General features: G+C 44.4%; 1 protein-coding gene across 10 annotated transcripts in view; it reads left to right on the top strand.

The window, feature by feature from the left end:
* Cacna1e (calcium voltage-gated channel subunit alpha1 E) overlaps window positions 1-15,584 on the top strand; it is a 455,810-nt gene extending 440,226 nt beyond the window's left edge. For 6 of the 10 annotated variants that reach the window (XM_051147601.1, XM_051147600.1, XM_051147598.1 and 3 more), the window contains 8 exons: window positions 571-678; window positions 1,445-1,545; window positions 1,814-1,920; window positions 6,356-6,467; window positions 9,268-9,396; window positions 10,453-10,633; window positions 12,141-12,331; window positions 13,737-15,584. In XM_051147601.1, coding sequence (XP_051003558.1) covers window positions 571-678; window positions 1,445-1,545; window positions 1,814-1,920; window positions 6,356-6,467; window positions 9,268-9,396; window positions 10,453-10,633; window positions 12,141-12,331; window positions 13,737-14,279 — 1,472 coding nt within the window. In that variant the 3' untranslated portion in view covers window positions 14,280-15,584. The remainder of the gene's footprint in view (window positions 1-570; window positions 679-1,444; window positions 1,546-1,813; window positions 1,921-6,355; window positions 6,468-9,267; window positions 9,397-10,452; window positions 10,634-12,140; window positions 12,332-13,736) is intronic. The other 4 variants (XM_051147606.1, XM_051147607.1, XM_051147602.1 and 1 more) reach the window with 1 other exon arrangement.
* The last annotated feature ends 7,749 nt before the right edge of the window (window positions 15,585-23,333 follow it).

The raw sequence follows: 23,333 nt of genomic DNA, 5'->3' as shown, positions 1-23,333 counted from the left end.
AGCATAAAAATTTTAATTCTGTAATTCTTTTCCAGATAGCATCTTTTCTCAAAAGTCTTGGGAAGCTTCTATTGCAGGTGCCAACAAGAGTGGACACTGTAATAGTTTGCCCATCATGATGGCAAATTCAGGGGTCTGGAAGACCTTTAGCCTGCCTTTTTTTTTTTTTTTTTTAAGAATCAGGTCATTCAGATGGTATAGTTAGGGTTGGTAGGAGGACCGATGTGTATTAACTAAGCAAGTGTCTTCCTTACAGTTGTCTCTACTCTCCTCTCTGATGTATTGAGCCCCGGGGAGGCTGTTAGACTCAGGGAGGAAGTTGGTTTTGGTCTCAGCCTCGCTGGGGAAGAATATGCCTGAGTCACTGAAAATAGGAGCCAGACTGTATTCTGCTTCCTCAGCAGAAATGCTGGTATTGCCAGATCCATGGTCACTCGCTGCTGAGATGCTGAGATACCCTCTCACAGTATGAGGTGCCATGCTGACTCAGCACCTGCCCCCACCTACCCCTCGCTCTTCATTATTCCGTGGCTGCTCTGATCGGGTTATTAATAATTTATATTATTCTAGGTGGTGCAGACAGGCAGCAGCTAGACTCAGAGCTACAAAAAGAGACGCTGGCCATTTGGCCTCACCTGTCCCAGAAGATGTTGGATCTACTCGTGCCCATGCCCAAAGGTGTGGTGGGCTCCTCCTTCCAAGTGCACTTATCACCAGAGTGACCAAGGAGATAAGGGAAGGTCACTCTTTTACCATTAGAAAACCAAGTCCCCACTTCTAAAATACTTTTAATCATAATTCATTGAAACTGACTTTTTAAGGTGTGCCATGGTGGCTGCGGATGAAATTTTCTGGGTGCAGAAAAGTTCTCTCTCTCTCTCTCTCTCTCTCTCTCTCTCTCTCTCTCTCTCTCTCTCTCCCTCTCTCCCCCTCTCCTTCTCTCCCCCCTCTCCATAAGACTATTCAGTAAGCCCTTATGCATTTGAGAAAACATGTTGCTACTTGGACATGAATATCTGGAATAGTAGGAGGTGGTACTTATTAATTAATTTCTTTTTAGAAGATTTATTTATATATTTTATGGACATGAGCACTCTGTCAGAATGTACACCTGCAGGCCAGAAGACGGCATCAGATCACATTATAGGTGGTCGTGAGCCATCATGTGGTTGCCAGAAATTGAACACAGCACCTCTGGAAGAGTAGACAGTGCTCTTAACCACTGAGCCATCCCTCCAGCCCCCTCTAATGTATTTCTTACTATTTAGTACTGTTAGCACTGAGGTCATTATAGGGAATCTATCCATGTTATGTCCTCAGAGCTGTAATATGCATTAGAGGACTGACTGACTGAAAGTGCAAACCTGCTTTGGAAAGTGAGTACGGAGGCTTATGCCCCTATGTATCCCCCTTGCTCATTCCTATGGTCCACGTGTGTTTCTAGCCTCTGACCTGACTGTGGGAAAAATCTATGCAGCAATGATGATTATGGACTACTACAAACAGAGTAAGGTGAAGAAGCAGAGACAGCAGCTGGAGGAACAGGTAAGGGTCGCTGATAGCACGCTGAGTGGGTCGTGAGTAAACACGGCTTCCGGGGACAGGCTGCATGTTTCCCTATAAAGCACGCTAAAAGTTGATAAGGGGTTTTAGAGTTCGAGACATTTCTAGTGCTGTGTGATTAGAAACCCAGTGAGCTAAAAGATTAAAACAGTCAAACAAGGAATCAGTCGTATTTCTTTGTTGCTCATTAAGCTGTGTCTTTCTCATCACAGTCCCCGCAAAATCATGGGAATTCTTTGTTTCGATACAGAAAAACGCACCCATGTTCCAGCGCATGGAGCCCTCATCACTGCCTCAGGAGATCATCGCTAACGCCAAAGCCCTGCCTTATCTCCAGCAGGACCCCGTTTCAGGCCTGTGAGTAAAGCCTCAAGGTCCACGGGACTCCTGTTTGCATTCTGCTCCCACTGTGCAGACTCAGAAATGATCCTCTGAGCCTGTTCCTTCCTTGGGCAGACTGTCTCAAAACGGCTTAGCAGCAGAAGTAAGAGAACCGTGAATCACGCATGCGTAGTGCTGCAACCAGCATCCGAGAAGGTAGAGGTGGCAAAAGGCCAGTAGCGGAAGGTGGTCACTCACGGTATAACACTCTAGCACCTTGGCTATAGTTCTGTGGTGGGGAATTATCATCTCTCAATTTTTGGTTGTTCTTTCTCAATGGATCTAGTGTCATGGGTTTTGCGATCACTGAGCATAAAGGGGAAAGAGAAGCAATACTCACTGGATTCTTTGACCCCCCTTGGGGTGGGGTGGGGGTGTCTTACAGTTCCTGCGTCACTATTTGTTAACCTCACTTGATTGTTCTGTATACCCTGGAGATGTTTACATTGACATCACCACTTTTACAAATGAGCAGGCAGGGACTATGACTGGGAAGGAGCCAAACCCAGATTTTTAAATCAGTTAGTTCTGAGTCTAGAGACTTTCTACTACATCTTATACTCTATAATGAGCAAAAGGGACCTTATAAATAGAAAAAAATATAAAAACCTTAACGAAAGATTGTCTAGCACGTCTGCAGCTTACCTGCAGGTTGGCTGTTAGTATACATATCTCATTACGCCATTGCTGTTTTGTCATCACCAAATGGGGAACCAGAGAACACAGGCTCCTCCACTCACTGGAAATGAGCTTCTGTGGTTGGGTTTAGGCGAGTCCTGCTTATAGAAGCAGCGACCACTCAGAGGGCCAATTCCATTAGTGATTAGGAAGATGACACCCAGGGTTTGGGAATGAGACCTCCATTGGAACTTTACTGGGAATTCCTCACACCATTAACTTCTTTCAGACTGTGGTATTAGAGATCTGTTCCTGCAAAACATTTTTTGACTTCACAATCTAAGACATTTTGAAGAGCAGACCCAGAGTTATTTTTACAGACAATTTGATATGATCAGAGGGCAGTATTTGGATGCCCTGGGCCCCTGGAAAACAAGTAGATAAACATTTTATTGCTCTGCGGAAGAGAGAGGGAAGAAGATAGGACTAGAAAAAATAGTTTCCTCACTGCAAGGCTTTGTGCTATTTTGTCATGAGTCCTTGTTTTATTAGTGGAAGGTGTCACTTTGCCCTTGCCTAGAATTTTTTTTTACATGGGATCATCACTCTGGCTTGTCTCCCATATGTTTATAGATTCAGTTACTCACTGATTTCACCAATATTTGTTGAGAACAAAGTCGGCCTAAGCATTGGCTCAGGTTCTGGAGATACTGATGAACAGGTGAGACTCCCCAGAGATACAAATCTGGGAAAGGGAAATTGTAAGAGTGATCTGTTACATGTAGAAGGGTAGGAAACTGTGATATCGTGAAAAGGAAGCCACTCACCTCTTTTGAGAGCTTGGTGTGGGGTAGTAGGGAGTGTCCTCAAGGAAGTAACACAGAGATCCGAAGGCAAGCTCTTCCAGAGGTGAGACTATGTAAGTTAAGGCACCTACAATCTGTACAATTAGGTGGAATGGAACACTCAGGAACAGTGGCTGTTGCTGGGTTTGGAGAGCTACACAGTGGCCAGAGTTAGAGGCCATTCTAAACCATGATAAAGAAGGTAAATTGTTGCCTTAAAATCATGGGGTTTTATGTTTCAGAGTGACATGATTAGATTTGTGCCTTGCAAATTCATTTATGAATTCAGTGTAGACGTAATGGATCAGAGGGGAACATTCTAGAGATGACATCACTTAGTAGCTTCCTGCAGTTATGCAAATCACCAATGGCAGTGGTTTGGACAACCAGGCTAGAAACCGAGAGAAGTAAGTAAGCAAGGTAGGAAGAGCAGGTAAGATTTACTAATAAGTTTGCTATGTGGAGTGAAGGAGGGAGAGGAAGCAAGAAGACCACGTGGGAGACAGTATAGTGATAAAGAGCATTATCTGTTCTTCCAGAGGACATGGGTTCAATTCCCAGCACCCACATGGCCAGCAGCTCGTAAATGTCTGTAACTCCACTTTCAGTGGGTCTGCCAGCCTCACACAGGAAAGCATGCAGGGAAGACACCAATCCACATGAAATTTAAAAAGAAAAATGAAGACTGACGCGTCTCTAGTTTAAGCCTTTGGGTAGACATTGCTACAGGCTGGTTCTTCAGAACTATCTGTGTTTCAAGAGCCGGGCATTAATTATATAGACTGTTCCAGAGTTACTTTGCTGGCCATGGCAGACAGAGCTCCTCTCTTCCCCCGCATACAAACCAAGTGAGTTTACTTACATACAGGAAAGCCAGGCTTTAAATGGGAAAATTAGCTAGGAAAGAAGTTGTGGCTTTCAAGTACAATTGTGACAAACTCCAGAAAGAAAAACAGTGGCATGATATGAGGGCATGGAAGAGTTCTGATGGACATCAAGAATAGTTTCTTATAGAAATAAAATTTGGCATAAAAATCCAAAGTATATGAAAAGTAGCCTGGCTATTACTATGTTCAGCAAACTTAAAGCAGCCTATACATTGAATTCTGGCAACAAAGGAAAGGCTTGGCAGAGTAAGGTTGATGAGATAGAACAAGGGCATGGGAGGCCACGCCCTGTATTTTGAACATTATCTTAAAAACAAGAACCTCTATGCATTTTTGAAAGTAGGCTATGACTCTAAGTTTAATTTATTTAATACTCTGGGGTTGTTTGATGATTCTAAGGGTCCTGTCAATATTTTTTTATGTGTTTATAAAGAATAGAATTTTTACTTGGAGGATAATGCTGGGTCTTGGGAAGCCCAAAAACATGGTGCCAGTGTCTGGTGAGGACCCTTTTGTTATGTCGTATTGTGTGGGGTGAGGCAGAACAGGCTTGCTAATTCAGATATTTGGGCCTTTTTTTGTGTGTGATAAAGACAGTAATGTGCCTTGTGAGCCCCACCTTCATGACCTCATCAAGTCCTAATTATCTCCCAAATATTCTACTTTCAAATAACATTAACACATAAATTTAGTAATGGAATTTACAACACATGTACTTTTGGGAACACATTGAAACCATAGGTCTTGTCCACTTATTGAAGAGTTAACTGTTCTCAGTAAAACTAACAAGAGCCATACGCTATACTAGCATTGTCCATTTTGTTCCCTTGATTTTCAAGAGAAGGCACAGAATGAATGAATGAATGAATGAATGAATGAATGAATGGCATTTAGATTTCTATTTGATATTATTCTATGGGAGTTGTGACAGTCAGAAGGGGGCCCATCAGGTGATTCTCTTCTATCCAAACCCTCTCATTTAATGCTAATATAGTAAAATTGTACCTATGGATTATTTTAAAGTAACCAGCAATCTTTTTCCACTCCTCTACTTTTCTATGGAATGCAAAGTCCTTAACAGTAAACTGTTATGGCATGGGCCTCCCTAGTGTGAACACTGACACTTAGAGAGATGGTGTGTCACCTTAGAGGCCTATAACTTTTCAAGCTGCATAGCGCTGGCCTCTGGCCTCCTTTCTCATAGTCATGATGGCTTGCTTTTGTGTACTATTGGTTAGGATAATGGAATCTGTTACTCCACTGGTAGCAACAAACGGCAACGGAAGCCAGTTTTTTCATGAAGACTCCACTGTCCTTTCTTCTAACCATCACTGTGGATGAGATTGTTTAGGAATAGCTGGACCAGACTGGCTGGAGAAAAATCTATCTTGCTATTCTCCATAGCATCCACTTGAGCCGATTCTGTGGTTTGTCACTAGCTCATCACAATTAAAATCTTTTCCCACATAGCAATCGACCCAGGGCTTTTTGCTTCTCAACCACCACCTCTGAAATTATCTTCCAGTTCATGAACCAATAGAAACAGTGAGCAGCACAGAGAAACCCTCTAGTAAATGTTCATGGAACTGAATTGGATCAAGTTGAGCTTAGCCATGGATGCTGAGAGTAGAGGTTTTGGGTTTTTTTAAAGACCATGACTCCTTAATATTTAAACAAGCTGTTCACTGTTTAAACCCTGGCATTTTTCTGCCCAATGGGGAAACCCAACAGAAACAGGTTTACAATCTAGCACTGGTCTATCCATATGGCTGAGTGTGACAAATGATGTCATTTGTCACAGATATGCTGGTCGCCAGCAGAATGAAGAATGATTCCAAATGCAGGTTGAAAGCACCAGTTTCTATGTTTTCTTACACTGTCTTAAACATCTTCTGTTCTAAGGCCAGCCACCTACAAGTCAATAGACTTATAGACCAGCCAAGAATGAGGGCACTGCCTTGTAAGGAGGAGATTGTCTATGGGATGGGACGTGCTAGTAGAAGTTATGACATGACTTTTCTCTGTCTCTCATTACTTCTGAATTTGACATTGCTTTTTCAGGAGTGGTCGCAGTGGATACCCTTCAATGAGCCCACTCTCCCCTCAAGAAATATTCCAGTTGGCTTGTATGGACCCAGCTGATGACGGACAGTTCCAGGAACAGCAATCTCTGGTGAATGAGTGACTATATGACCTCAGAAGTATTTTCTTGGCTTCTTGATCCCTTTTTTTTTTTACTCTTATTTTTAGCCCCTTCTTAACTAGTTTCTCCTGTTCACTGAGAATACCACCCATTAAGTTTTTATAGTCCCAGGGGCCTCTTCTCTCCTGCAGGAATTTATATTTCAGGCCAAGCCCTTTTAATTTATCAAAATTCAAGGCAAATATATAAAATCTTGCCAATGAGAGCAAGCTTTAAGACAGTCCCTTAGCATGGGTGGTATGTACCGATATTATATGGCACACTACTGAGTACTGCTTAGAGGAACACAGGAATGCCCCTGGCATCCTTGAGTGAAGCCCACTTCCTCTAATATTTAGTAGCTCTATCTACGACAATGATTAGCTAGATAACTAGATAGCATATGAAAGACCTCACCGCTCTTGCTATGTGTAGATTCGGGCAAATTTCCTTCCATCAGTCATAATTTTTTCAAGGCCACATATATTTTTCACAAAGTAAACCCTAAAGTCATTTTCCTGAGCCCAAAATAAGTTTTTCATTAGTCCAGATGGTAAAATTCCTGAGGATCCTAATGAGTCAAGTTCAACATTAAAGAAGAAAGTGCCAGCGAAAATGTTGGCTTTACTAGTGCAAAAGCAAGGACTGCTTACCAACCTAATCAGCTGTGCCACTGTTTCTCGTTTGGAAGCTAGGGGGTCCCAGGTTTCCTCCCAGGTTTAATTGGCCTGGAAAAAGCAAGACAAAAACTAATTCTTGCAAATGTCTGCATAGCCACCCAGCATTAAGTGAGCTGAGCCTCATTGTTTTACATTCATAGGCGACGTTTTTCTCTCCTTTGCCTTACTAATCCTTTTTTTCCGCTACTCTATATCTCAATGCCATGCCAAGTGGACTGTGTGTGTGTGTGTGTGTGTGCGTGTGAGAGAGGCGGGGCGGGGGGGAGAGAGAGAGAGAGAGAGAGAGGGAGGGAGGGAGGGAGGGAGGGGAGAGAGAGAGAGAGAGAGAGAGAGAGAGAGAGAGAGAGAGAGAGAGAGAGAGGAGAGAGAGAAGGTTCTCTACAGAGAGGAGTTAGCTCAAATGGGTAATTTTGTCTCCCGTGGTTGCTGAGAGTCAGCAAGGTCAGATACCCTTGGAATACAGGACAACTGCCCAAAGGTGTTCTTGGTGGGGCACGTAGGGTTTCTTACAATAATTACTCTCTTTTCCTAATTGTTTTAGCACTAAGACCTCGGCACTAAGCTGGTATGGATAGTTTGATTCTGAAAATTCCTCTCAGCACTTTATGCCTTGTCAACCTACTTGATAGATGTGGTGGGAGAAGAAACCTCTCAATAATGTGTCTTCTTTTTCCCCAGGGACACTTTGCTACCTCATCATGTCTGTGGGTTTCCCCCAGGCTGAGCTGTAGTGCCAGAACTTTTCGGATTTGTGTTCATCTTGTCAGTGCTGGTGTCTGTAACTTAATTCAGGTGTCAGCCATGCGACACAATCACCACTGTGTACTGCCCGTCCCTCTGGGTCCCTGCTCCGTGTCCTGAGGCGTGGCCATGATTTGTGTGTGTGCATATGGAGTGTGTCTCACGCCACCTCTGACACCTGTAGACTTCAGTGTCATTACCACATCTGTTTGAAGTTGGAATTGTGTGCCATGTTACCGCACTCACTACAAATGCTGTGGCTTCCTCAAGTGCACATAGCCCATGGCCTGGGAAGGCTCTCTTTCCAGCTATACCAGTAGCCACAGAGTTGACTGGCTGTTCCAGGTTCCCCTTTCTTTGAGCACTGACCTGCTCATGCGCCCGTATTTTAAGAGTATAAATACCTAAGTATAACATCTTTTTCTAGAATAACCTCCAGATGTCAAAGATCTTTGATCTCTGTGTGGCTCATATAAGCAGCTCCAAAATTCATACACTGATGTAAGTTATCTTCATGGTAAACTCACATTCTTTAACTAGGAGAATGACAGAGGAATTTAACAGAAAATTAACATTTTCCTGTCTAACCTTGCAACACTTTGGACGGGCACACTTTAACACATCAGACACAGGTAGCTGATGAATAATTGGGAATGTTATGAATCCAAATGAAATGTAATAATTATTTTTAAAAATGAGATATTCTACATGTTGATATGATAATATTTGGATATATTAAGTTAAATAAAAGTGTGTAATTGAAATTTTTTTACTGATCACATATCTAATTATAAAAGTAGTTTGCATTATATTTCTATTGAACTGATCTAGTTAGTAGATCTCTAACAGATGGTTAGCTACTAAATTCCTGGATGAATTTAATTATAAAACTATTACCTACATACGTGCTCTTCAATAATTAGAATTCATAACATACTTGCTCTTCAATAATTAGAAACTTTCTTTCAAATCCTGGTTTCTATGTAACTGATAAAAATGATTCCTCAAAGAATAAAAACAATAATAATAACACCTATAAAAATTATATACATATGTAAAGTATAGAATGAGCATAAATGTTTGTTTAATAAAGCTATAAAACATGAAAAACTGTTTCAAAGATGGCCTATGCCTCTTCATCCCTGTTAGAGGCTTCTGTTTGAGATATCTGGTATCACATGTGTAAAATTAAGCACGCACACACACACACACACACACACACACACACACCTACCTGCAACTATGGCCTCATAAATATCAGTCTCCCTTCTAAGAGCCCTTCTTACAATGGGGGCTGAATCATCTGCTGGAGGCGAGAGGCAACCAGATGGTACCAAGTCCCACAAGCTTGGCTGTGTGTTTATTTCTAGGAGCCAGAGGTTAGTGAATTAAAAAGTGTGCAGTCCTCTAGCCATGGCATCTACCTTCCTCCGGACACCCAGGAGCATGCGGGATCTGGGAGGGCATCCTCTATGCCACGTCTGACTATGGATCCCCAGGTAAAACTCAAGTACCACGTACCTTATCCAGTGGCATCCCAGGCTTTAATTAGGTGGGTTATGAAATACCTGAGATTTTCAGGTAAGCCCTGAACTTTCCCCTACCCCTCACCTACACACAAAAAAACTTGGCTCACAGGCCATCACTGATAAAGTTTTCTCTACACTGTGTTTTTAACAAATCCCTATCTTCAAATGTCTAGTCAACAAAATAGTGTATCTCCTCCTACACTAGGCTAAGAATTCTTAGGACCCAACCGGCTAAGCAACCGGCAGTTTTCTCTACATGTTTTCCCATCCTTTTAAAAAACTTTTCCCAGCCCTTTCAGCACTTGAGTTATTTGTACACACGGCTCTATGTCAGGACTGTCTCATCCGGTGCAGGCCACGCCTCCCTCGTTTCTTCGTCTGTTTTCTTGGCTTCTTTGTCTGTCTTACATCAAGTTTTGACAGAGACTAAGAAGTTGCTGTGGATCTGTTCTAACACCTGTGGCAATCCAAACCATCAGAGTCTGGGGTGATAGGAAGCTGGGGTGGGGGTGATGGTGGGAGGGTGGTACTTTCTAGGTGGTTAAGTTGCAAGCCCCCCAGGGCTAGGGGCCTATAGGGCAGAGCCTTATCTGTTGAATAAGAAAGAATGAAAGAGAAAATGGCTTCCTTCAGAATTATGGCCTTTTGGACAATTGCTGTCGCCTATTTCAAAGTGACTCACTATTTGCAGCAGGCCCTGACTGAGTCTCTGTTGTAGATAGTCCTAGAGTCATTTGCATAATACCTGTCCACATTCTGCGCAGTAAATAGCCTCATCTGGTTTTACTCATGAGAACAAGAAGCCAGCCCAGGCCACTCTCAGTGATGATTAGCATACATAGGACACCAGTTCCTGATCAGCCTCTGTAGCCCAGGTTTTTGCAAGAACGATTCAAGGAAGGTGACAATTTCCAAGGTTATAGTTCACAGTTCCCAAGAGATTTCAGTCCTACATCTGGATTTTCAGACACTTTCAATAATTAATCCAGACCCTGTGTTCCTCGGGGGCGGTTTATTTCTTTCCAGGTGGTGACGGACCCTAGCTCTATGCGACGTTCGTTTTCTACAATTCGGGATAAGCGTTCCAATTCCTCCTGGTTGGAGGAATTCTCCATGGAGCGTAGCAGTGAAAACACCTACAAGTCACGGCGCAGAAGCTACCATTCCTCCCTGAGGCTGTCAGCCCACCGCCTGAATTCTGACTCTGGTGAGAAGGTCATCTTTAGCATATGTCTGGTTTTTGCAAAGACCAAAAATGACTGGAACATGATTTGGATAAAGACCAGGGTTTAAGAAAGTGAAGGAAGGGCTGGGGAGATGGTTCTTGCATAAAGAACTTGCTTGCACAAGTATAAGGACAGACTTCAAACCCCTAGAACTTACATAAAACCGGGGCACAGTAGTACACATCTATAATCCCAGCGTCCCTCTGTCAAGATGGACCCTGCTATTATGGGGTTTGAGCTATCATCAGTCACTAAAGAGATACTGTCTCAAACATGGCAGTGCAAAGCAAGGCTAAGAGCAAGTCCTCTGGCTTCCACAGGTACACTGTGGCACACCTGTGCCCATATCCCACATGCACACAAATGGAAAGACTCCTTGTCAAAGTGCACAGTTCTGTCTGAGTTATCATCCTGAAACTGACCCCAAGCCCCGTGTGCTCATCACAAACACCAATGTGATTAATCAAAATTCTCAATTAACTTTTTTACAAAACTACCTAGATTCCATAGGCATGTGGTGGAAGCCACCCCGCCCCCGAAAAGGTGCTGAGCTCCACCACCAGCTTGTTTTACCCACAGTGTTGCCTGGAATCCTTTTACACACTGGGGTTCACTTAAAGCCTCTCTGTGTGTCTTACTCCTCTTTAAAACAATAAAAACCATTACTCTCATTCTGCCTACTCCACTAGGTCAGGAACCAAACTTGAAAACCAATGATCTTCCCCTTACTGAGAGCCAGGAAGTGGCAGCATTAAGACTAGAATGGAGATCCTTCTAGTTAAATTCCAGGGTTTTCATCCTAACGTTACATTAGATGGCCAACATTTCATTCATAGGACCTCCTTAATTCCTGTCCTGGTGCCATCTTCTCACAATCCATGTGCAGGACACACGTAACTCCTGAGCCATGTTGATAGCACTGGCAGAGACACTGCTCACTGTATCTGGCATAAAAAGAAGCAGAGAAAACAGACTTTGCTCCCTGATGCATATCTTTTCAGTGGCACCTTGCAGCGTTACTTGCTCATAAAAAGGGAATTTTCTACCTTTTCTTTCCCATTTCCCTTTTAAGCCATCTGTTGGTCTGCCTGGAGAGGCCACTTCGGCCAGTTCAGGACGCCATGAAATACAAGGTCAAAGTGGCAGCATCATCTGGTGGGGACTCACTCCCTTCTTGGTTTTCAGGTGGCTATCTTCTCATGGTGTCCTCACAGGGTAGACAGCAGGGACAGTAAGAAAACTGTCTCTGGGGTACTTATCCCATAATAAAAGCCCTGCTTTCCTGAACTGGTTACCTACCAAAGGCTGTTCTTTTTCGCATCATTCCATTGGAGGTTAGGATTCAATACTGAATTCGGAGTGGACACAGTCAGTTCACAGAGGCTCAGTGCCTGGTTGGGATAGAATTTGTGGCTTGCAGTTCAGTGTCATCAAGCCCGAAGTTGCTGAGTGATAGAAATAACCGGTTGTTTTTGTCACCTCTCTCAGGCCACAAGTCTGACACTCACCGCTCAGGAGGCCGGGAGAGAGGCCGCTCCAAAGAACGGAAGCATCTTCTCTCTCCCGATGTCTCCCGTTGCAATTCAGAGGAGCGAGGGACCCAGGCTGACTGGGAATCCCCAGAGCGTCGCCAGTCCAGGTCACCCAGCGAGGGAAGGTCACAGACCCCCAACAGACAGGTAAACTTGGAGAAGTTGATCCTCTAACAGATCAGGGAAGGAAGGGTGCTGTACCTGAGAGCCTTCCATGGCCCTTGTGTCAGCCTCTGGGAGCTAAGAGCCCGATGATCACAAGAATTAACCACTGTACATGGCTATTCTGTGCTTACAGACTAAGAGGTGACAGGAACTTACAAGGAACAAGATTTCTCTCCCTCACCCCAAGAAAAACAGTATCTGGAAGCTAGTCCGTGCCTGTCCTCAGAATCCTGATATACAAATTCAGCTACACTTAGGAACTAATGATGGCGCTTCTGCCAAAAAGGGTGGGCTCTGCTGTGACCCTTGCCAGGATTTGAAAGTCAGAGAGCTCGATTTTGCTTACATGTTAAGCAGCCATCTCAGGAGAAAGAGCAGGTCTCCTTCATCTTTTGCTAAGTTCCCAATCTATGCCTAAGAAGTGCCAGCTGTGTGACAGTATTTCTTGACCCACTCCTCTCTCCCAGCCTTAGCTCTTATCAAAGTTCCTGGAGTCCAGAGGGGAGTCCCATTTGGTTTGGGAATGGTCAGCCAGGAACAAGCGAGCTGTTAAAGCAATTCTGAGACACAGCAACCGAGACTTGTTCACTCAGGGAACAGCGATTTCCAAACTGTATGGCGGAACAGAGCCATCCTCTGAATTTGCTAGCACAGCAAATTCCTGGGACTTTGGGAATCCATTGAGATTTGCTTAAAAGTCAAACCCAGAATTCTACATCTGAAAGGACCCCACCCCAGAAGATTCTCAGAGGTTTCACACACCTTGAGAGACCAGTGCAGGAACCCATTTGCCACCACCTCAGCCAGGTCCTGTTGAGAATCGGCAAGGAATGCAGGTATGGCCCAAGGCAATAGATGGGCATATCAGCTGCAGATGCTAAGGCAGCAAGGCACTGCTGACAGGGAGGCAAGAGTAAAGGGAAGGAAAGGAATTGCTTTTTCTTAAAACTTATTTCCCAAAGCAGTTTCCCAGACAGGAATTCAGAACATTCATTTACCTTTTGGGGAGTTGTTTTGCCTAGAACTTCAAAGCATTCCTGTATGTCCTTGTTATATACAGTTTCCATTTTTCTGGCTAGCCACCTGGGTGTTTATGGTCACAGTTGTAAGTCAGATCATATGCCCACATCTACCCTCCCCACCGACCCCACCCCCCCCCCCTGTCTGGCCAAACCTGCATCATTAGTTGACCTTGAATTCCAGAGACTTTCCTGTGTGGCAAAAGCTGAGATGCTCTGTCTAGATGGCATCTAATTCTCTACCAAGTCCTTGAAGGGTATGAATGTTCTCAAAGAGCTGTCTGCATGGGGGGTTGGGACCTCAAGAGGGCCCCAAGTGGAGGTGCCACCTGCCTAATCTAATCTGTCCTCTTTCTTTTGTGACGCAGGGTACTGGTTCCCTGAGTGAGAGCTCCATCCCCTCTATCTCTGATACCAGCACCCCAAGACGAAGTCGTCGCCAGCTCCCGCCTGTGCCACCAAAGCCTCGGCCCCTCCTCTCCTACAGCTCCCTCATGAGACACAGTGGAGGCATCTCTCCACCTCCTGATGGAAGCGAGGGTGGATCCCCGCTGGCTTCTCAAGCTCTGGAGAGCAACAGCGCCTGCCTGTCCGAGTCTTCCAACTCCTTGCACCCCCAGCAGGGCCAGCACCCTTCCCCACAGCACTACATCTCTGAGCCCTATCTGGCCCTCCATGAAGACTCCCACGCCTCAGACTGTGGCGAGGAGGAAACACTCACCTTTGAGGCAGCCGTGGCTACTAGCTTGGGCCGGTCCAACACCATTGGCTCTGCCCCACCCCTGCGGCACAGCTGGCAGATGCCTAATGGGCACTATCGGCGGCGGAGGCGTGGGGGGCCTGGGCCTGGCATGATGTGTGGAGCTGTCAGTGACCTCCTGAGTGACACGGAAGAAGATGATAAATGCTAGAGGCTGCCATCCCCTCCGATGCATGCTCTTCTCTCACAGGGAGAAAAACCAAGACCAAATTGGGAAGCCAGTGCGGCCCGGGGGGGAGGAAGAGGGAGAAGGAAGATGGAGGAAGGACGCCATGCATCCTCAGAGAAGAGGAAGTAAAAGACAGATGGAAAAACCAGTCAAGCCCACCAATTTGCGTTATTTCCCTTTGCAAGATGGGCACTGCCATAGTCCTGCCTCTTTGCTTGGGAAAGGAAATACAGGAATGTGGGGGGTTATTCCCATGGGAGAAGGGACACGAAGGTGGCTTGGCTTCCCTTGCCCCTTCCCACTTTTCTATAAGCTGCAGCAGGATCTGGCCGACCTGTGTCTAAGCTCATCACCCTGAGCAGCTGGGAAGACTTCCCGGCATCTTAATGAGGGAAGAGTAGAAAACAGTAGGCTAAGAATCTCCTCACCAGCTCTTGTGGGGTTTTTTGGCTGCCCCCAGGGCGACCACAGAAGCATCTCATGCATTCTCTTGGGGCTTGCTTTCCCCCAAAGAGACACAAGCTAAGTCAGGAGCACTGGATGCTGATGGGAGGAGGGAGGGAGGGAGGGAAAGATGGGCCAGAGTAGAAGGGCCCAAGGTGCTGTGACAACAGCAGCAAGGGCTGGTCTGGGTGAGAGAAGCCATAGCCCAGCAAGCCCATACCATGAAGGCGAGGGCCAAAGAAACTAAACTGGGGGTGCTGGCGGGTTCAGTCCTAGACTCCGTAGGTGCTGTGGCAGGTAGGCTAGACAAGGAGGTTCCCCAGGGCCCACAAAGGTGCCTGTAGCTCTGGTAATGGTAATATTAACTCCAATAGCCAGGGAACCAACCCCAGTAGGGTTCAGCCCACAGCGTGGGAACCCCATGCAGTTCTCAGCCTTGGCCCCTTAGATACCAAAGGGAACCCCTAACAGGCGAGGTGGAGGGGGAGACCTAAGGGACTCTAGGCAGACTCAGTTTTCCAACAAGCATAGGAAGAACTCAGTATTGGTGACAGGGCTGTGACCACAGTGGGCTGGGGGCAGCAGGCCTCTGTCAAGCAGCAAGGCTAGTGCTAAGCCAGGCCCAGAATGGCCAAGTATTAGTAGCTACGTGTTCTCTGGCACTTCCCCAAATGGACAGGGAACACATCTGATGATCACCATGTAGTGACTTCTCTAAAGATGAGAAAGACTAGTAGGCTGAAACAAGGGAATGCTCCCTAAGGACATCAGCCTGAGCATCCCTGACGAGAAGTCCTTGGGCCAGAAGCTTGTGCAGCTGGTTTGGGGTTTGGGGAGTCAGTCAATGAGGACACTCTAAGGCAATATACCTCAGTTTTGACCTGGGCTGCTGCCTTTAGTAAAATGGCTCTGATGAGGCCCCCACGGTCTCTGAAAATTTCCTGGCCCAGGCCTGGGTCTCATCCCTCCCCACAGTAAAAGATAAGTAGAAGACAGCCTTGGGCCACTGAGCCATTCTTAATCCTCCAAACAGAAGCATTGAGGGACAATAGGACCCTCCCTCAGACATTTCCATCAATAAAGTAGTAAAGAGCTCCATTCTGTGGAACGAATCACCCCTTAAGCCTCTCCCTAGTATCATCAGAGTGGGTGAATGGATGCCTTGGAGTGGGGTGTTGGGCAGGACTGCCCTCCCTAGCCCTTGCACAGGACCCTCTCCAGTCAGACTCAAGGACATTATGCTGACAGCTCAGTGGATCACTTCTTCATCCTCTTCCAGCCCAGGTAGAGTCCTCTGGGACTCTTGTGTAGGAGCAGTCCCTTTTCTTAGAAGGAACTTCTCTTTTCTTATGACGTCTCCTTTCTATTCTTCTGTCCCATTCCTTCTAACCCTGGGCCGACACAGATGGAATGGGTAGCGGCAGCAGCTCTGAAAAGCCAAGTTCATCCATGTGACAGCGACCATCTGTCACAGTCTTGCCTTCTCTTTTGAGTATCGGTGGAGCTTCATGAACCATGGCCAGCCCCAAACCAAAGTAGTCCTAGGACAGGCGACCGATGGGGCTGACAAACAGCCTGCCAACCCTCTTCCACCTTCATTGCCCTTTCCCACTCAACATAGATGTGCTCAGGGGCAGCTGAGGTGATGAGCACGCTCCTAACGGATGTATGTGATTGTTACATAAGACTGATGCTGGGCCTTGTGTTGTTTTTAAGGTTTTCTCTGCTCAGCCTCATTTCATGCCAAAGTGCTGCTATGGGCCTCTTTGTGTGCACAAACTTGCTTTCCTCTACCTTGGACATGCGGCTTTCCTTAGGGGAAAACCTGCAACAGGATAACCATTCTAAGCCAGCAAGCCTGCTCGATGACATTTGAGAAAGTCAATTGCAGAGATGTGTCATTGCCACTGTCCCCCAGTAGTGGGAAAATTGTGAGCTGGCAGCACACCCACCAGATATGGAGTTTGCCTACGAAGAATAGGATCACTAAATTTACTACGCCTGAAATTTTCCCATACTCTTGAATTACACACACACACACACACACACACACACACACACACACACACACACACTACTAAATGAAGCATTGTAAAGTGATAAACTATTGGAGATCTGGTCACTTAACTGACCACCTGGTTTTTTTCTAGCACTGGTGAAATTATAAACATATTTCTTTATTCAACTTCCCCCAGGCTTCTTTCTCCTTGGACAACTATTACCCTTCATTAAGACCAGGATATAAAAGAATTTTTGTTAAGTCACAAACACATTATCATCGTAATCTCTGGTTTTCTGTTGCCTCCTAGTAAACTCGAATGCCAGTCTTCTCCCTTATAGGTTTACCAGGACTTCCCCTCCTAGGTATCAGAGCCTGTGTCTTTTTCTTTAAAAGGAAGCTGCTTTCTCAAAGCCCATGTTTCTCCTTGCATCTTCTGGCACACAGTATGACTATTTCGGTGCAGAAAATCTTCTTGCAGGATTCTTTAGTCAAATATCTCACCACCCTTACAAAAAACCCATTGGTCCTCACCACCTCAAAACAAGAGAGAAAAGATGAGAGAATATTAAAAGGAGAAAGGAGGCCAGGCATGGAGGTGGTGTGAGCATGTTTGCATGCCTTTTCACTTTAGGTTTCAGACAGATTGTCACATCCCTACCTTCCCATCTGCAGGAGGATACAAAAGGCTTCAGATGGTAGGAGGTTCAAGCTTGGGTGCCCTGCACGTCAGGAAAATCACTTGCCCATGAAGGGATGCTACCCTCATGGACCCACCAGGCCCCGCATGAGCCATGATGACAGTTTCCAAGGGGAGGGAGTTACACCACACTTCTGCCTGAGGAATCTATTTTTACTGTCACTTCTACTTTCTGCCTGTTCCCATACTGAGGGCCCAGATGTGGTTTCCTGAAGCTGACTCCAGATGTTCTTCAGCTTTTTCCTCCCTTCACCCTGAGGCCACACAAAGAACATCCCACATTCCAGCCTTTAGTTGACATCTCTCTTTTCCACAGACATCTATACCCCCCCCCCCCACCACCACCACAGATTCTATGTGTGAACTGGAGTGTCTTTGGGTCTGCCATCCCAGTCTTTGTTTTGCTGCATGTTAGCACATCCTGAGATGGTTAAACCAAGCTTATGTAATGGATAGCTGCCTCTGCCATGCAGCTAGGGAATACTTCCTTCCGGTGAAGCACTGTATGGAGCTCACCGGGTGATCCTCACGAGACCATTCCAGATGAGATGTAAAGTGTGCGTGCAGTGTCTATGTACACAATGAAGGCTCACTGCAGAGAAACTAGGTCTCTTTGGCGTACTGGATCAAAGTTTTCAGGTTATCTCGATTTTTCGTTACATCTCTTTCGGAAGCCTGTAATGTATATTTCATTTTTGAACAGAGTATCTGGGTGGGTGGAGCAGAGAGACGTTGGGAACTTCATTTCTCAGCTCAGTTATAACAGTGGTAAAGTCAACGTTATATGTAAAGGAAAGGAGGACAGGGGAAGAGAATGAAATTGTCTCCTGATGTGCTGAGACTTCCTGAGCTTGGAAACCTTTCACAGCACTTTTCATTATAACAGTGTCTTGTCTGTTATGTTGTAAAGCACAGGCCTGAGGTCACTGAGGCAAAGTAGCCCATTCCTCAGGAGGACTCGCAGTCCCACCTAGCCTGTGTGTGCCCTTCCCTCCAGGCCCCCAAAGCATTTAACACGTGAGGAGGAACAGGGAAACACCATAGGGGGCTGCCAGCAAAAGAGGGTTAGGTAGCCCCTTGCAAGTGGCCAGACTCAGCATGATGGATTAACACCAGCCAAGAACCCCTAAGAAATCAGGTTCAGTTCAGATGACTTATCTTTAAATATCACCATGTAGAGACTCTTCTTTTAACAAAAGCCAAGCAAAATTAACTTGGGGGTTATGACCTAACTTTCCCATGAATGTGATCAAAGGCAGCAGTAGCCATTTGCAGTGTTTCCTCTCTGAACCACTCAGAACATCCTGGACAGGTCTGTCCCAAACAGCAACACCTGATACCTTCTCCACTGGCCAAAGGCTGCTATGGTGTTTAGTCAGTCATCATTGGCTACACGCATAGTCCATAGATGCACTGCATGGGAGAAAACATCTGCAGAAGAAGAATTCTATTTGCTTTCTTGTAGACATCTTTTCCTTTCCTTGAATCTTTTTGTTGTCTTGGATTTTTTTCCCCCATAATTGACTTGGTCTATGTCATGTGTATACCAGAGAAGTCACATGACACCAAGAATAACAAATTCACAAGTTGTCCCAACCTATCCCAAGGACCTAGAAAGCATCTCCGAACAGAGTTCAAAATAGCTCATTTAATGGGGGCCTCTCAGCAAAGCAGAATAAGGTTTGTGGTAAGGTCTGACTCCCCCTTATTTTTAATAGGTTTCTTTCCACCCACACACTCCTGTCCTGCTATGTTAGAGGGTTAGTGTCCTGACCTTCTAGATGCAAAAAGATACTTTATAATAAGCCATGTAACTACTATGTAAATACATTCTTGGGTTTCAAGTTCTTGTTTATGAAGTTTTGAAAGAGTTGGATAGATAAAGTAGAAAGAAGTATTGAGATTAATGTCTGTTTTTACCTGTTCGGTAGTTTTTGTTCGATTGATTGCCTAAGTATTTTGTAACAGGCCCGCTCTAGGACAGCAAGGAAGGATAAATCTGCGTTCTACACGGTTCTGGATCTGCTTCTTTTCTAACATTAATTTCTGTCAAACTAATGCTATGATAATTGAGTCAAAAACCTGAAGTTACTGTCTCCTTCTGTCTCTAGTCCCACCCCCATCCCTTCTGTCTTGTTAAGTGGACTCTTATCTCCACGTATTCTGACTCTCCTCTTTCAAAGGTCTGAAAATATAACCTAGGCTTATGGAAAAAAAAAAACTGCCTTCCCCACAAAATCAGTCAAAGTCAAGAAGTTATAAAATATAGGTTCCCCCGCCCAGAACATCTTTAACCAATGTATACAAAATGCATTCCTTGATAGGAAGATAAGTTTAAACAATATAGCAATCTGATAAATGAACATTGTAGGAAGCTAAATATAATGAGCTCTATCCAGGTTCCACAGAACATTTGTGCCTTCAGCAAGGACAATGCCTCTATTTTCTTTCCCTGGCTAGGAAAATTGAAATTCTGCTTGACTAGTTCATGCATGTATCGAGTGCTTGTAAGTTAATAATCACGAAGCACTTAAGTCTCCACATGTCAGTTTAGAAAAACCTTCACTCATTATATTCCACCAAGGACTTGGGAAAGTCTTGGAACTTCCTAGAAGTCTCTTTTTATTCATATATATATATATATATATATATATATATATTTTTTTTTTTTAATAGAAAACCCCCATCTTAATTGGACCTGGAGCTAAGAATTGCTTTATTCTTCTTGCCTTCTATTTTTTATATTTCCTTATCATGCTAACACTCAAACTTCTTTTTGAAATCCAAGCTGTTTTCATTAATTAGAAAAGATGAGTTTTTCTTCAACAAGCTTCCTACCATCGTCTCCTCTTTGTGGACACATAAGTCAGAGAGTGAATTACCACAAGAGCACAGAAGACCTTTGCCAAGGTGTCTTCCCCAGCCTGGGTTGGAAATCTGAGTGAATCTTATCTCTCTCTCTCTCTCTCTCTCTTTTTTTTTTTTTTTCCTGCAAGCTTTTCAGAGAGAAGAATAGGTTGCTCTTTATATTATGTGAAGGAGATACATGAACTTGGGCCAGATAATTCCACCACTTCCTCTTTGGTTCCCTCTGACACTGTCCCCAAATTAAAAAGGAGACAGCAGCCTCATCTGCCATGTATAACTTAGACCTGATTTGCAACTCAGTTGTTTTCCTTTCAGCATTCTTATTTCTTACAGGCAATGGCCTACATTGCCCAAGAACCAATGCTTAAAACAAGTATATCAAGGATATTTATGAGATGAGCAAGAAAATCACTTTAAAGTATCAAAGTGCCATTAATCAGTTTTTAAAATAACGGTAATATGAAGTGAGGGCTAAATAGTGTAATCGAACTGCCAATTAAAGTACACAGTAGTTCTGGTCTTAGTTACATTTGATATGAAGTTATAGACCATTAAGCAGATCCCAGCGGATTTAGTGAAGACATAGGCATTGGGTTTTAATGGCTTCCATAGGAGCATACACTTAAACTGCAGGTTGAACTTCAGTCAGTGTTTTTTCTATCCTGGTGTTTTGTGCACAATCGAAAATTTCTACAAAGCCACCCTAAGTGCTACAATTGCAGAGGAACTTCCCTCTTGGTGGCATTAGAATGCTGTCCAACTCCTCTCGTACTGAGTCCAAAATTTGGAATTCACCAAAAAAAAAAAACAAAACAAAACAAAACAAAACAAAACAAAAAAACAAAAAACAAAAAAAAAACCAGCAGAGGAGAAACACTTAATGTACCCAGTATGTCTGCCATTTCATACCTGGGGTGAGTGAGTACGGAGAGAAAGAGCAACGCTACTGAACAAAGACAAAGTTGCCATGGGAGATATAAAAAGCCCTGGAGGAGGACAGGCTTTAAGATGTTTGGCTTTTGGATCCCACTTTTTACTTAGATGTGGGGTAAACTCTTTAGCCTGATAGTGGATTCAGGGGAGTTGGTTTTGGTAAACTGACATGAATCCTCAGAGAATTAGTGGATTCAAGAACATCCAGACCTGAACAGATGAAGGGGGAAAATAAAAGAATCCCAAAGACAATCTGTGACTCCAGTAATTTATATAGTAAGCCAATCTTGGAGAGGCAACATCAACCTTCCTGGTGGCATATGTGCCATAGGGGAGGAAGAGAGCCCTATGACTGGACAAGAGCTGTGTTGTCAGGAATAGATTTCAAATATCAAGGTGCGCTGGTACTAACCTCAAAGGCCAACATTGTGAGAAGGTGATGACACGATGTCTAGGTCATCCCCTTTGTCCTTTGGGATGCAAGAATAGGGCCTTGATCTGATCCTCAAAGATGACCATGTAGGATGGGGTCAAGAGGGAAATTGGGTGCTCTGCCTCAGGTTGTAAAAAAAAAAAAATGCTGCCACCCACATAAGCATATGTGAGTCAAAACCATGAGCCGCCCCCTTAAGGGCAGCATCCACTGGGGTGTATCAGCCTGACACTCCTGCAGCGGTAGTGATTGTATGGCAGCCAACGCTGGCCCACCCAGAGTACCGGTGCATCTCACCTAAACGCCAGAGTTCAGCAGTGCATGTTGAGCAGGTGGATTTCCTGTAATATAAATGCTCGTTTGGATCCAAAAGGAAAACCATTAAAAATAAAAGAAAGATGAACAACTTTATTGTTGGGGGGGAGGGTCAAGGAAAAGTAAATAAAACCTTGTTGTAAAGAATCAATTGGCCTGATTCCCCTCACTTCTCCTGCCTTCGCTCTTGCTGATGAAATAGTTATGGGAAACAAAGCCTGGCCAGGAATTGGGTAGTTGGGGGAACAGGCTTAGGAGTCATGGCAAGTCAGGGTCTGTTTAGCCCAGTGTGAATACTTTCAGACATTCTCAAAGTTCCCAGGATATGATGGTCCTGGAAAGTTTTCTTTCTATTAAAAATGAATTTTGCCTTGGAAGAAAAGAAATGGATTGCCCTACAAAGTTATTCCTAAAAACAAAAACAAAAACAAAAAAAACCACCCAAGTTTCTACACAAGGGAATATTCTATCAGGGGACGTGACTAGCAGAGCATTCACTTGTATGGAGCCATGGGCTTTGCAACTAGGGAACTCTAAGGTGCCTCCATTTGGGAAGAGGGAGCTGGCTGCTCCTCAAGGCTCTTGTGAGATGCTCTCTGCTCTTCCCGTCTGCAGTACTTCTCACTCAGATGCTGTGGTTTTCTGAATGAATGAGGGAAGGAACACGCCTAGCATCCACGGGTCCATTTGCTCTTCCATTCTAGCCAGATCCGCCTGTCTCATTCCCTGGGCTAACACCTTTTTCCAATCCTAAATATATTATTTAAGTTGAAGATAATTCTATTTTTGGTTACATAGAAATTATCATTTCAGGATATATTTCTGTGTTTTGATCGAAGATCTTCTTTTAAGTCTTGAGATACCAGTTTTATTAGGTAAAACTTTTTTTTCTTGTAGTTGAACCTTTCAAAGATGTGATGTGCAGCCACCCACCCAAGTTCTGGAGGCTGGCTGCGAAGTCTGTACATTCACAAACAACTTCCTGTTTTTTCCAATCGTATTCTAATATTGATTCAACCATGACTTGAACTGAAACCAAATTTGTCAACCTGTTACATCATAGTGATATGACGTGACACAATGTTTTCTTCAATGAAAGATTTGTAAGGAAGTTATGTGAATTGGTGGTGTTTTTTTTTTCCAAATTCTTTTTAATCTGGAACCCGAGTTCATATACTTTCACAGGCTAATGATACTATAAAATACATACAAAGAAAAAAGATGCTATTCAAAATTTGTCTCTAGATTCTACACCAGTCTGAGTTTCTAGTGGTTTCATGTACATGCTATATTCCAACTTTATACACTGCTTCTAGAATACCACAGCCTAACTTGACGTACATA

The sequence above is a fragment of the Acomys russatus genome, chromosome 6, assembly GCF_903995435.1.
Source record: "Acomys russatus chromosome 6, mAcoRus1.1, whole genome shotgun sequence".
NCBI lineage: Eukaryota > Metazoa > Chordata > Mammalia > Rodentia > Muridae > Acomys > Acomys russatus.
This window is presented reverse-complemented; position numbering and strand designations above follow the sequence as displayed.